This window comes from Dendrobates tinctorius, unplaced genomic scaffold (genome assembly GCF_039654945.1).
Source record: "Dendrobates tinctorius isolate UK_male_01 unplaced genomic scaffold, ASM3965494v1 ptg000272l, whole genome shotgun sequence".
Taxonomy (NCBI): domain Eukaryota; kingdom Metazoa; phylum Chordata; class Amphibia; order Anura; family Dendrobatidae; genus Dendrobates; species Dendrobates tinctorius.
Window position 1 is genome coordinate 11258329 of NW_027361939.1, and position 13130 is coordinate 11271458.

The window sequence follows — 13130 nt, forward strand, 5'->3', positions numbered from 1 at the left end:
ATACCCTATAATGAGGCAGATGGAGGCACTGTGGATGCAGTCTTCCCTATAATCCGGTGGTGTCCGTCTTTTTAGGTGTGCATAAAAGTGCGGCCTGACACAGTTTTGTGCACTTCTGAAAAGGACACCGCTGAACAGAGGCCAGAGGGAGTCCACAGTAACTGCTGCTTCATTATAGTGAATGGACTGATCCTGCGTGTCATCTGAATTCGGAGATTTAGATGTAAACCTTGTTGTAAGTGCTCAGATTAGAGCGCTGGATAAATGTGATCCCAAATGTTATACAAAATGTTCCCAATAAAAGCTTCAACTCGAACCACAAAAAAGCAATTCTCCACTCATATCTGTCTTTGGTTAACAGAATTATAAGGGGGCTTCCACGTTACCAGCAGTACGAAGGATCTGGAAAAGCACTACGGATCCTCGCCCCCAAAAGAAATGTATCAAATGCTGCACTCTGAAATCCAAATGCCCCCCTCCCTTCTGAGCCCCAGTGTGCCTAAACCACATTTAGCATCCACGTTTGGCATTTCTGTAGCGATGAGAGCCCGCCTGATTAACATGTGCATGGCCCCAGAAGAACAAACTGGTCACTACAAGGTACTGAGCACTGCAACGTACTGGTCACTACAACGTACTGGGCACTACAACGGCAGTTTTGCAATTTTCACTCAGCAACATCCACTGCTGCTTATTATTGGAAAACACCCATTCTATTTCAATTAGTCCTTAGAAACATTAAAAACTTGGGGGCAAAATATTTTAGTGGTAAAAATGTAATTATTCTTTCTTCACTGCCCAATGGTATAAAATTCCATGAGTCAACATGCCAACTGCACCCCTGGATGAATTCATTGGGGGGAGTAACTCCCACTTCAGGTAAAATAAGCTCTGGAGGCAGTTATCTTCCAGGCACATTCCACCCCAGAGTGTGGAAGAGGTCATTTATATAAAGCGATAAGAGATGATTTCTCAGCAATCAACACATCTGATAGCAGGCACAAGGTAGGAGTTTTCAGCAGTCAATTACCTGTATGCCCACATTAATAGTTTAGATAGCTCAAACGTGGCGACAGATTCCCTTTAAGCATACTTGAAAATTATTGTTCTCGGCAGCACAACGTCCTGTGTGAGTAGGACACGCTATGCTGAGAATCATGGCAGCCTAAGAATGCTGCGTGATCTATCACAAATCATTCATGGCGCATTGTTTACGGATAGGTAAATATTTAACAATCAGTGGTTGAGTAGTGGAGATGGTCTGTTCATCTAAACCAGGGGTGGGGAACCTCAGGCCCCAGGGCCATTTACGGCCCTCGATGACCTTTTATCAGGCCCCCGAGCAGATTCTCAGGGACCGCATTCTTTGGCAGGGAGCTGTATTTTGATTGCCACAAGCTCATTAATTTCTTCTTGCTCTGTTAGCACACACACGCAGTGTTCACTACTGAACATTGAAGGACATGAAATGAAAGTTTAAGTCATGAAACCAGTGCCAGAGTCAGGATGTACTTTGTGGGCGGAGTTTGTACGGCCCCCGAACGATGGTATAAATATCCAAATGGCCCTTGGCAAAAAAAAATTCCCCACCCCTGATCTAAATGGATCAGCTCCCAGGACCAAGGAATTAGCGAATAAAGATTTTAAAAAGAAAAAAATATATACTTTTTTTTTTTTTTTCTTCTTCATTTTCTTGTTCGTATCATTGGGGAATACAGCAAAGGAATTTTGGTGAATACAAAAATCCAATTCGCATATGTAATTATCCTAAACAAGATAATGTAAACTAAATCATGATATAAAACTAACCTTGGCCAAGCAAGAGAGCTGGGACTGCCAGAATCTGTGTCTCCGTGATGTGGGAAATATGGAATTTGTGGGTCCTGATGGGGCAATAAGAATGAGTGGGGAACCTGGAAGCTTGCTCTATTTAGAAAGGAGACAATAAACATCCCATAGTGTACCATATTTACCACAAAATAATCCAACAATAGAAAAGGAAAATACACAGCAGCAGGTTAACTTACTGGCTTGTTATGAGACAACACTCCAACTGCAGGGTCCCATGGTCTCTTCAACAGCAAAGATAATGCTTCAGCGCTAGCGCCTCCTGCCCTAACAGTGGAGGCCAGGAGCATGCGGTCAATAAGAGCAGGGATCTGAAGGACATAAAGAGGATAAATAAACAGCACCATCGTGTTACAAATGTCCTACTATATAGGTATACATAACAATGGACAGTTTTTAAGTCTACACAGCCAACAAATCAATTACCTTTCCTTTCAATGTCTGCAATGCATCAAGATAAGCGGCTAGTAAGGGCAAGCTCAGAGTTTCCACGAGGGTAGTATGCAGCCACTGAACCAACTTTGTATCCCAACCTACTGAGGCCAAAGCTTGTCGTACACGGCGAGCACATTTATCCACCGCGATCCTTCTAAGTACTGGCTCATTAACTGCCTGTAAAGTGATAGTACAAGAATATGATTCCATTCTCATTAAAATCACAGTTTACAATGTAACATCTGAGCATGGGTATTAGCATACAGTAAAAAATTAACACTTACACCATCGTTAGCGAGTCTAGCCAGGCGGTCAGATTGTAGAGCTTTCAAAATCTTGTTGAAAAGTTTATTCTGAGAAGTAGTCCAGCCAGTTCTAAAAAGAAGCCACAAACAAGGTATTATAATTCTATTTTCCACACATTATCTAATGCAGCTGCTTAAGAGTTCTCCAAGAATGTAATAAAATGGCGCCCTGTCTCGTAATTCAAACGGCAGTCCCTATTAAATCATGTGTCGGGAGGAACTGCAGTCTGAAGAAACACAGCTCCTGAGAGCTGTGTCTCAACTGTCAGGAGTAAAATCATAAACACACATACTGGAACTGCCGGAGATGTGTGTGACAGGAGAAGAAATAAATATTCTGCTCGGCCGACTGAGCAAAGAGGACTGAGGCTGGAACAAATAAATCCTTTGTGCTCAGTCAGACGAGGAGAAGATATATTTCTCATGGAATGTTGATGGTGCAGGTGAAAACTGTTCTACTGGACGATTGTCTAGCAACAGCACATGTGAAAAAGACTTGGGTATACTAATAGATCACAGACTGAATATGAGTCAACAGTGTGATGCAGCAGCAAAAAACACAAATGCAATTCTAGGATGTATTAACAGAAGCATACAGTCTAGATCACGTGAAGTCATTATTGCCCTCTACTCCTCTTTGGTCAGACCTCATCTGGAATATTGTGTCCAGTTTTGGGCACATTTTAAAAAAGACATCAACAAACTGGAGCAAGTTCAGAAAAGAGCGACCAGAACGGTGACCGGTCTGCAAACCCTGTCTTATGAGGAAAGGTTGCAGGATTTGGTAATGTTTAGTCTGCAAAAGAGAAGACTGAGAGGAGACTTAATAGCTGTCTACAAATATCTAAAGGGCTGTCACATTGTAGAAGGATCATCTTTATTCTCATTTGCACAAGGAAAGACTAGAAGCAATGGGATGAAACTGAATGGGAGGAGACACAGATTAGATATTAGAAAAAACTTTTTGACAGAGTGATCAATAAGTGGAACTGGCTGCCACGAGAAGTGGTGAGTTTTCCTTCAAAGGAAGTCTTCAAACAGAGGCTGGACAGACATCTGACTTGGATGATTTAGCGAATCCTGCTTTGAGCAGGGGGTTGGACCAGATGGCCTAGGAGGTCCCTTCCAACTCTACGATTCTATGATTCTTATCCTCGGCTCACAGATATGCATAGGTGCTTACAATTCTGCTCCGGCCAGTTTAGGCACAGGTTCAAAAGCAGTTTCTTTAGACTGCAGCCCACCCGTGCCCCAAAGCCATTTTATTTAATTCTCAAAAAAACATTTTGAGGCTCAGGGCTATTTTGGTCTTAATAACCAAACATTTTTTTTTAGTCTTTCAACACATTTGAGGGGCCATAACTTGTATTTTTTGGCTCATGGGGCGGTATGAGGGTTTTTTTTTCTAGGATATCTGGTATTTGTCAGTGGCATTATTTTAACACAATGTGGGTATAATTGTCCCACAATGCGTCATATGCTGAATTATGTGTTTTTGTGGCATTTTTTTATCCAAATTAAGATGTTTTTATTTTGAAAACTCACATTCTGGCATATATAGATTAACACTCAAAACCAGGTGTTTTTTTTTTTAACTTAGAAGATGTGAGTATGTGACAATTTGAATCTAGTTTATTTTCTCGGCTTCTCAGTGTTAGACAGGCAGCCTCTTTCACCACATTTCCAACAGGATCTAACAGGCTTTGATAAATGATTAAATTGAGAGGTCAAACTGTAGGGATCTGTTGCACTAGGAGCTCAGCCATACATGTGAGAGCGCGCGCACACACACACACTATTTTTACATGAAGGGGTTAAGTTCAAGAAAAAGTCTGAATTTTATATTTGATTTTGAGCTTTATATGCATCTCCGCAGTCAATGGAATTTATAAGCTGCCTGGAATAAAAACAAATGATTCTTCATGCAATATAAAGTAGATGAACCTGGAGAATTGTAGGTTAGATAAGGAGAAAATTATTTTTGTTAGGCCTCTTGAATGCATTTAGAAAAACATTGGAAAATCTCACCTGTTCACATGGTCTTCCCAGTCATCAGGGGGTGGAGGAGCTTCAGTGTCCGTTCGTACAAAAATGACATGACGTTCACATTCATTCATAACACTTCTGGCCTTCTGGTTGTCATACAAAGGCATGGGGGATGGAGAGACCGTCTCAACATCAATGGGGACATCTGCTTCACTGGAAATTAACATATTACTTATATAATACTTGAAAAGGTGGCCAATCATGCTACTGCGCAAAGCTGAACAGAAAGAATATATCATAAGGGGTTGTCTCCTCTCAACTTGCTGAACTCGATGGGAAAGGCTGAAGTCCCCAAGAATGAGGCTATGAAATGCCTCTCTAGAACGGAGCGGTGCCTGTGCTCCAGCGCCATGGCTTTATTAGTTGCCTGTGAGACTACCATATAGTTGAGTACATTGCTCAGCTATCTTTATCTTTGCCAGTCTCATAGATAAAGAACGAAGGAGGTGGCTCGGATGCATTACAATGAGGCATTTTAGAACCTCATTCTTACGTTGAGACAAGGTTTCTTTACCTACTAAATGTATGAGATATAAGAAGATGATGAAGAGATGATGAAAATGAGATATAAGAGTAGGCTGATTTGTACTTTGAAATGTATGGGGATTTGCTCAGAGGTCACACATTTTGTTAGAGGTCTATGCAATAAACGTTCACACAATCTGAGATCTCAGCTCTAAAAAAGGAACTTGTAACTTACACGGCACTCTCTTGTTGTCTCCGCGGAGTAATGAAAAGTGTTCGAGTGGGACGGGCATTACTGGCATCTGGGTGGGCCGTCCATGGTTTCGCGTAACTGTGGTCAAGAAAAACCAAGTCCAACTCTCGCTCGTGTACAGACAACTGAAAGAGGAGAGACGTGCCCATTCTTCTAACAGAGGATTGTAAGTCTCGATCACTTGTCCTATGTGTCATCTTTATTGCTCCACAGACCCAGGGTCTGCAGAAAGCACAATACTAAACCCTGTTACAAAAGAAATAAAATACGAGTTTTAGCTATACAATTTCAAGCAGATTTCAAAATTAAAATTGCATACATTAAAACTTTAGATAAAATACCGTGTAAAAATCCCTGAGCTCCCGATTCTGTCACTCCTTTCCATTTTGCGCTGCCTTGTTCCACTGCAGAGATATTCACATTTGTTGCTTTAGGAGAGTATATGAAGTCTCTGCTTGTAGAGCAACTGGGAGTTTCTTCAGAGTCTTCGCGGAGTGTGTGCGCTTTCACCCCTCCATCTCAGATGATGCCAATCTCAGCTTGGCACTGGAGACTGCTTGATCTGCTGGTGAGCTGTGATAGGCATTGTCTGGGAGGTGTGAAAGTGCACGTACCCAGAGAAAACGCAGAAAAAACAGCCAATTGAATACAAGCAGAGGTGTCACATATTATGCTCCAAAAGTAATAAATGTGAATATCTCTAATGGAGCAACGCAGAACAAAAATGAAAAACGTGGCAGAATGAGGGAACTGCTGGGATTTTTCTTACAAGGCAATTAAAGGGACTCAGTCAGCACAGAATGACTGTTCACACCAAGTACAGGTGGTGCCGATCATTTATATCCACCTTCCCACCTGCTTCATTTCCATGTCTCCTCCCTTCTCTGGCTCTATGAAGCCTGAGCTGTCAATCAAAGAAGTGCGTAGGAAAGTGTAGATTGAGGGAAACCATTAAGGGATGAAAGTATGCAAATGACCGGCCCCGCAGTGATGCACCGAGTGGCGGGACTTACCGTAGTTTGAGCAGTCATTCTGTGACAGAGTCCCTTTAGCGCAATCATTTTGAGCAAGTCTCGGATCCTGTTTAATAACCCACTCCTAAAAAGTGACATACATGGAGCAGGCTCCCGATAGCAGCATTGAAACGGTTCAGTCTCGGAGAATGGGAATGACTTAAGTTGCCCACTGCAAACCCACTTACCATAACACCACAATGACAGTGTGCGATGGTGATTCCATGGCATCTGGGGGTCAACAGAAGACCCCCCCACTTGCTGTCATCATTGTAGGATATCGTTAAAACTATAATACACTGCAGAGTTAAAATACTGCAACATATATCAGAGGTTCAAGTCACCTACGGGAAATTAAAGAGAATCGGTTATGTAAAAAAAACGCTATCAACCTGCAGATATGTGGTTCATCTAAAGATGCCCGGTCACACGGACTGACAGCCCCACTGCGAGAGGTAATGAACCTAAAGGGAATCTATCACCCCCTGAGACGTATATTTATTTATTGATTTTACTCACTTATATAGTGCCATTAATATCACAGCACTCTACAGACATTATAGGCACTGTCCACAATGGGGCTCGCAATCTAAATTTCCTATCAGTATTAGGAATGTGGGAGGAAACCGGAGAACCCGGAGGAAACCCAAGCAAACACGGGGAGAACATACAAACTCCTTGCAGATGATGGCCATACAGGTGAAAAATGTTACACTTGTCTTACCTGTATGCCCATATCTTTGGTCTTATTGTTGTAAAATTCTATTTTATTTCTGTATGCTAATGATTTCTTCCAGGCTCCGGGGCGTGCGGTGCCTGGAAGAAATCTCGGTCTCCTGTCTTCATTATCATACCACACCACTCCAAACCAGTGTCACAGTGCCCAGTGACGAGTAATGGTGGCCCCTGAATCCCGAGCCTGTGCACTGCAATAGTGCTATTATACAGCACTTATTCCACCTTTCTATAGGCATTGGCTTCAGCGTTTTTCAGCGCAGGCGAGTCACTGCTACTTCCATTACAGTGATAACATCCTCTCCCCACCATACACACATGCGCGACAGGGGCATCAGAAACTGTATGGTTCCTAACTAGGAGGAAGGAAGTGGGGAGAGCACGTAATAGCCATGCACGCCAGAGCAGAAGAATACTGAAGTCAATGCCCATAGAAGTGATTGCGGGGCCCTCATTCCACCTCACAGGGCACTATGACACTGATGAGAGGTGGTTGGTATGATAATAAAGACAGGAGGCAGATTTCATCCAGGCACCGCAGGTCCCCGGAGCCTGGAAGAAATCATTAGCAGACAGACATAAAATATGATTTCTCAACAAGACTGCAAATATGAGGCATATAGGTAGGACTAATTCAACATTTTTAACATCTATATGTCCATATTAATAGGCTATATACATCCCAGTTGTTGACAGATTCCTTTTAATTTCTCCCGGCAGCCTTGGACTTTTAGTGATGGGAGGGTGGGCCAAAGCAGCGTCAGTCACCTTAAGGACACAGGGAGCCCCCTGCACAGACAATGCTCAGCAAGTCCAGCTCCACATGTCTTCACCGGATACGCCAACCAACACCCGACACAGATAACCGTGACAAAGGCCAGCACGGTGGAAACGTTGGACATTAGCTGTACATATTGGTTGGGAATTAATTAAAAGTATCACTTAATGCAAAAGCAACCTACTTTTTCTACATTATATTGGCACCAAAGTTTTCACTGAGTATGATTTACAGTCAGAGGTTTCCAACCCAGACAGAGCCATTGACTACAGTAGGGCAAACGCCTCGACCTTTTTTCTGGCCCTGTCCATCTTTTATTCCGGACACATCACTGTAGGCAGTCTACGGGTTATAGAATAGATAGGTTCTGTAGGTTTATTGGTAACCTGAATTTGTATGCAAGTTGGAATACGCCTGGGAAAAAAAAAAAAAACAAAACAACATGGCTGACCTGCCTTCTCCTGCATGAGGTCACGCAGCAAAGGAGCCATAAGTCAAGCTGGAGAAAGTGGTGCAGGGCAAGGAATAGAGACAGAGGCTTGGCAAGTGCCAAGTATGAACAAGAAAATATTCAACTACCACCAAGGGATTGAGGTTTTTTTTCTAAAAAAAAAAATATACTTTAATGACACAAGGTAAAAAACATGGTTGGGAAAGTGCTACCAGGTTCTCAAAGCACTTAAGCCTCAGTTGCATATCGACAAAAGGTCTGGCCATGTAAAGGTATTGCTGGACTTTTCTTTAAAAGAACTACATGCTCATATAACTAGTTTGGAGAGTGAAATCCTGCTGACAGATTGACTTTAAAGGGCTTAGGACACTGATGGCCTATCCATCCTAAGAGCGCAGTAATACGGCTGTCTATAGCGGACTGAGGTTGCAACACAGTGCATGGGCTGGTGGCTCTCCCGAGCGTGACAGCTCCATAGAAAAATTGCTGGCTGGTGGCTCTCCCAAGCGTGACAGCTGCATAGAAATATTGCTGGCTGGTGGCTCTCCCAAGCGTGACAGCTGCATAGAAATATTGCTGGCTGGCGGCTCTTCCGAGCTGGTCAGCTCCATAGAAATATTGCTGGCTGGCTGCTCTCCCGAGCTGGTCAGCTCCATAGAAATATTGCTGGCTGGCTGCTCTCCCGAGCTGGTCAGCTCCATAGAAATATTGCTGGCTGGCTGCTCTCCCGAGCTGGTCAGCTCCATAGAAATATTGCTGGCTGGCTGCTCTCCCGAGCTGGTCAGCTCCATAGAAATATTGCTGGCTGGCTGCTCTCCCGAGCTGGTCAGCTCCATAGAAATATTGCTGGCTGGCTGCTCTCCCGAGCTGGTCAGCTCCATAGAAATATTGCTGGCTGGCTGCTCTCCCGAGCTGGTCAGCTCCATAGAAATATTGCTGGCTGGCTGCTCTCCCGAGCTGGTCAGCTCCATAGAAATATTGCTGGCTGGCTGCTCTCCCGAGCTGGTCAGCTCCATAGAAATATTGCTGGCTGGCTGCTCTCCCGAGCTGGTCAGCTCCATAGAAATATTGCTGGCTGGCGGCTCTCCCGAGCTGGTCAGCTCCAGAGAAATATTGCTGGCTGGCGGCTCTCCCGAGCGTGACAGTTGCATAGACATATGAAGCAGGCACGCTTGGCACAAGAGACCTGCCAGCCAGTCGGAGTATCGCTCAATGCTGAAAAACCCCTTTAAGACAAGTAACGACACCAAACAATCTAATTAATGGGAACAGAATTGCAGCACCGGAGACCGGCCACTGCTTAGGCCTCTTTCACACTTCAGTTTTTTGCATCAGTTATAATCCGCCAAAAAGGCGGACAAGCGGATCCGTTCTCAACTGATGTGAACGGATGGCACAGGATCCGTTTTCAGACGGATCCTGAAAATGAAGAAATTTAAAGGAATAGAGAGAGAATGAGAATTTTTTTTTATTTTGTCCGGCACCCAGAAAGAAATTCTGGTTAAATCAGTGTTTGCAGGATCCGCCAGAGAAAAAAACGTTACAAGCTCCGTTTTGAAATTTTTGAGGATGGTGACGGACAGCAACTTTTGGCGGATCCTCACAAAAACAATCCATCACAATCCGCCATTAATGCAAGTCAATGGGAAAAAAACGGATCCTCAAAAAAAAAAAATTGAGGATCCGTTTTTTTTCAAAACCTGGCGGATTGTGACTGATTGTAAAAAACGGAAGTGTGAAAGAGGCCTTAGTGAGCGGAGTGGTGTACAACCGACCTCCATGACCAGCGGATTGTGTGGGACCCCCACTATGATACTGATGACTTATCCCCAGCACCGCTCTTCAGTGTGTCAGGCCACTGTCATGGCTTCCAGTCACGTGCCGGTCACTGTGATGCCGGTCACCTCAGCCGCTCCGTGCCGTGATAGACTTCCCCCGGAGACCTCTCCGGTATGGAGCAGGCAACCGCACAATCAGCTTCCACATCATTACGTGTAGATAGATAGTAACCTGGCTCAGTGCGCAGCGGCCGAACAGCGCAGGAGCGACTGCGCCACATACCACAGACACACCACCGTCATTCACCACCTCGCACGAATCACTGCGCGCTCACCTTCCGGGATTACTTATTTCTCCGCTTCATTATGTTGCACGATAGCTCCGCCTACTGCTCTCAGACACAGTCGCTCTAGCCTCCTCTCGGTCTCCCGGTGGCTCAGGACAGGCCCCCAGTACGTCGCTGGAACGTGCACACGTCCAGTGGGAGGGACTGTGCGTGTGACGTCACGCTGGTGGAGGCGGGAAATATGAGGGGGAGGAGCTGCAGTATAAATACTGGCGTGTCGCTGCAAGGAGCAGGGTTACGGCCTTCGGGCGCTGTGTGGACTGGACACAAATAGATTTTCAGTTGTGGGTTTTTTTTTTATATTTCGGTACAGAATTCATAAGGTTGTGAAAACTGCGGCCTTATTGTACGGCAGCCTGTGTGTGGCCGTACCTATAGAGCGGCTTCAGAAGTTTTCCAAGCGATTTCTGAGGGGGATTTTGCAGCGGATCCAACCGCCCTGTGAACATAGCCACGAGGGTGAAGTTGGTTTCATCGTCCAGTTTCTTAGGCCTTGTTCACACTTCAGTTGTTTGACATCAGTCAAAATACGCGGTGTTTTATAAAAAAGCGGATCCGCCATTTTTTTTCCCATTGACTTGCATTAGCGGAGGATTATGACTGATGGTCGTCCCTTGCATCCGTTTTTTGACGGATCCGTTTGAATGTTAGCGTCCGCCGGCTGGAGTAGACGGACAAAGGCATGTTTTTTTCCAGCGGCGGAACCGCTATTTTAGTCCGCGCATTCCCGGAAGAGCTTTCCCTTCATGCATTTTAACCCTAAATGACTTTCTGGAAGCAGAGAAAAAAAATAATCTTTCTCGCTCTCTCTCTCTCGTCCAGAAAGCGGATCCGGTGCATCCGTTTGTTACATAGCGTAAACATCCGTTTTTTCACAGGCTGGTGGATTTTGACTGACATCAAACAACAAGTGTGAAAGAGGCCTTATTCGGAGCTGAAGTTGGCTTCTTATTTGAATAAGGAGCTAACTTCAGCCTCATGATGACTTGTGCATAGAAAATTGACCTCCTGTTTCTGCGTAGCGCCTAGAAGGATGCAGCTCGTCAGTTATTAATCATGTGATGTCATAGACCAAATGCAAAAGAGAAAAAGAACTGGGTAGAAGGGAAAATGAGCAATTGTAAGTACACGTGCCATATAATATGATGCTGCAAGATATTAGGATAACAATTTTGATGGGAGGAGGGCTTTAAAGCACCACACCAGGACTTATGCTTAAAGCACCATTCCATTGTTGCAAAAAAGTAAGTACTTCGTTTTCAGTGCTGGAGCAGGTCATCAATAAAACAACTATAACACCTGATATGGGAGTCAAAAGAATTGAAGGTATTGTTATTGTATGACAACATTTCCTCTCATCTGGACATAAAAATATTTTGCCGGAGAATGTGAAAAGCAAGCTGCTATGGAAGCTCTTTTTTGTTAATAAAAAAAAATCTGTGCTTTGAATGTGATAAAAAAAAATTTAGCTTAACCACTTTCTGACATCAGATATAATAATCTGTCTTTGTGCCTATTTGACCAGGGATGGGGGGGGGGGTGCGGGCAATCATAGCTGACATTGAGCATGATCGCAGCATTCTGGCAGTGGGCTGACAGCCCCTCTGCCTTTGGATCGGAGACCCCGTGGCATGACGCAGGGTCCCAATAGTTGCCATGGTGACTCGATGGCATCATGACAACATCCGGGTCACCAGACCTTGCAAACTTGCTGATGGCCGCTGCATGATGAGCAAGTTTGTCAGTGCAGAGCTGAAGTGATCAGCCTGCAAAAAATGAAAGTCCCATAGTGGGACAAACTAAAAAGGTTAAAAAAAAAAAAACTTATTTAAAGAACTGTAAAAATATTAAAAAAAAATTCAAAAAGAATAAAAAAACAAAAGATATTGCATCTCTAAATAAATATTTGAAAAAAATATAAACAATAAAAGTACACATATTTGGTATCGCCGCGTCCGCAAGGACACGATCTATAAAACTGTACCACTAGTTAATCTTTTTAGTGAACACAATAAACAAAAAGCAATGCTTTTTCATACCACCGAACATAAACTGGAATAAAACGCCATCAAAAAGACGGATATAAATAAACATGGTACAGCTGAAAACGTCACCTTGTCTCGCAATAAACAAGCTGCCATACAGCTCCATCAGTGGAAAAATAAAAAATGTATAAAAAAGTTATAGCTCTCAGAATAAAGCGATGCAAAATTATTTTTTCTATAAAATAGTTTTTATTGTTTAAAAGTACCAAAAAACCTGACATTAAATGAGGTATCGCTTTAATCGTACTGACCCGAAGAATAAAACTGCCTTATCTATTTTACCACACAAGGAACGGCATAACCTCCCCCCAAAGACATTCCTGAATTGATGGTTTTTGTTTGTTCTGCCCCACAAAAATTATAATAGAAATGTCATGTGCCTGAAAATGGCACCAATAAAAACGTCAACTCGTCCCGCAAAAAACGACCTCACATGACTGTGGGCCAAAATATGAAAAAATTATAGCTCTGAAAATGTCGTGATGCAAAAACTATTTTTTGCAATGAAAAGCGTCTTTTAGTGTGTGACAGCAGGCAAACAAAAACCCGATATAAATCTGGTATTGCTGTAATCGCACCGACCCGAAGAATAAAGTCGCCTAATTATACCGCACAAGGAACAGCATAAAAA

At 43.6% G+C, this 13130-nt stretch overlaps 1 protein-coding gene across 2 annotated transcripts in view; it reads right to left on the reverse strand.

The window, feature by feature from the left end:
- Positions 1-10625, reverse strand: part of KANSL3 (KAT8 regulatory NSL complex subunit 3) — a 156717-nt gene extending 146092 nt beyond the window's left edge. The window contains exons 1-7 of one of the 2 annotated variants that reach the window (XM_073559539.1): positions 10443-10623; positions 5335-5598; positions 4617-4787; positions 2568-2658; positions 2275-2460; positions 2028-2159; positions 1810-1926 (exon numbers count right to left, since the gene is read on the reverse strand). In XM_073559539.1, the coding sequence (XP_073415640.1) occupies positions 1810-1926; positions 2028-2159; positions 2275-2460; positions 2568-2658; positions 4617-4787; positions 5335-5549 (912 nt within the window). In that variant the 5' untranslated portion in view covers positions 5550-5598; positions 10443-10623. Of the gene's footprint in view, positions 1-1809; positions 1927-2027; positions 2160-2274; positions 2461-2567; positions 2659-4616; positions 4788-5334; positions 5599-10442 lie in introns of both variants that reach the window. The other variant, XM_073559540.1, reaches the window with a different exon arrangement.
- Between the last annotated feature and the right edge of the window lie 2505 nt (positions 10626-13130).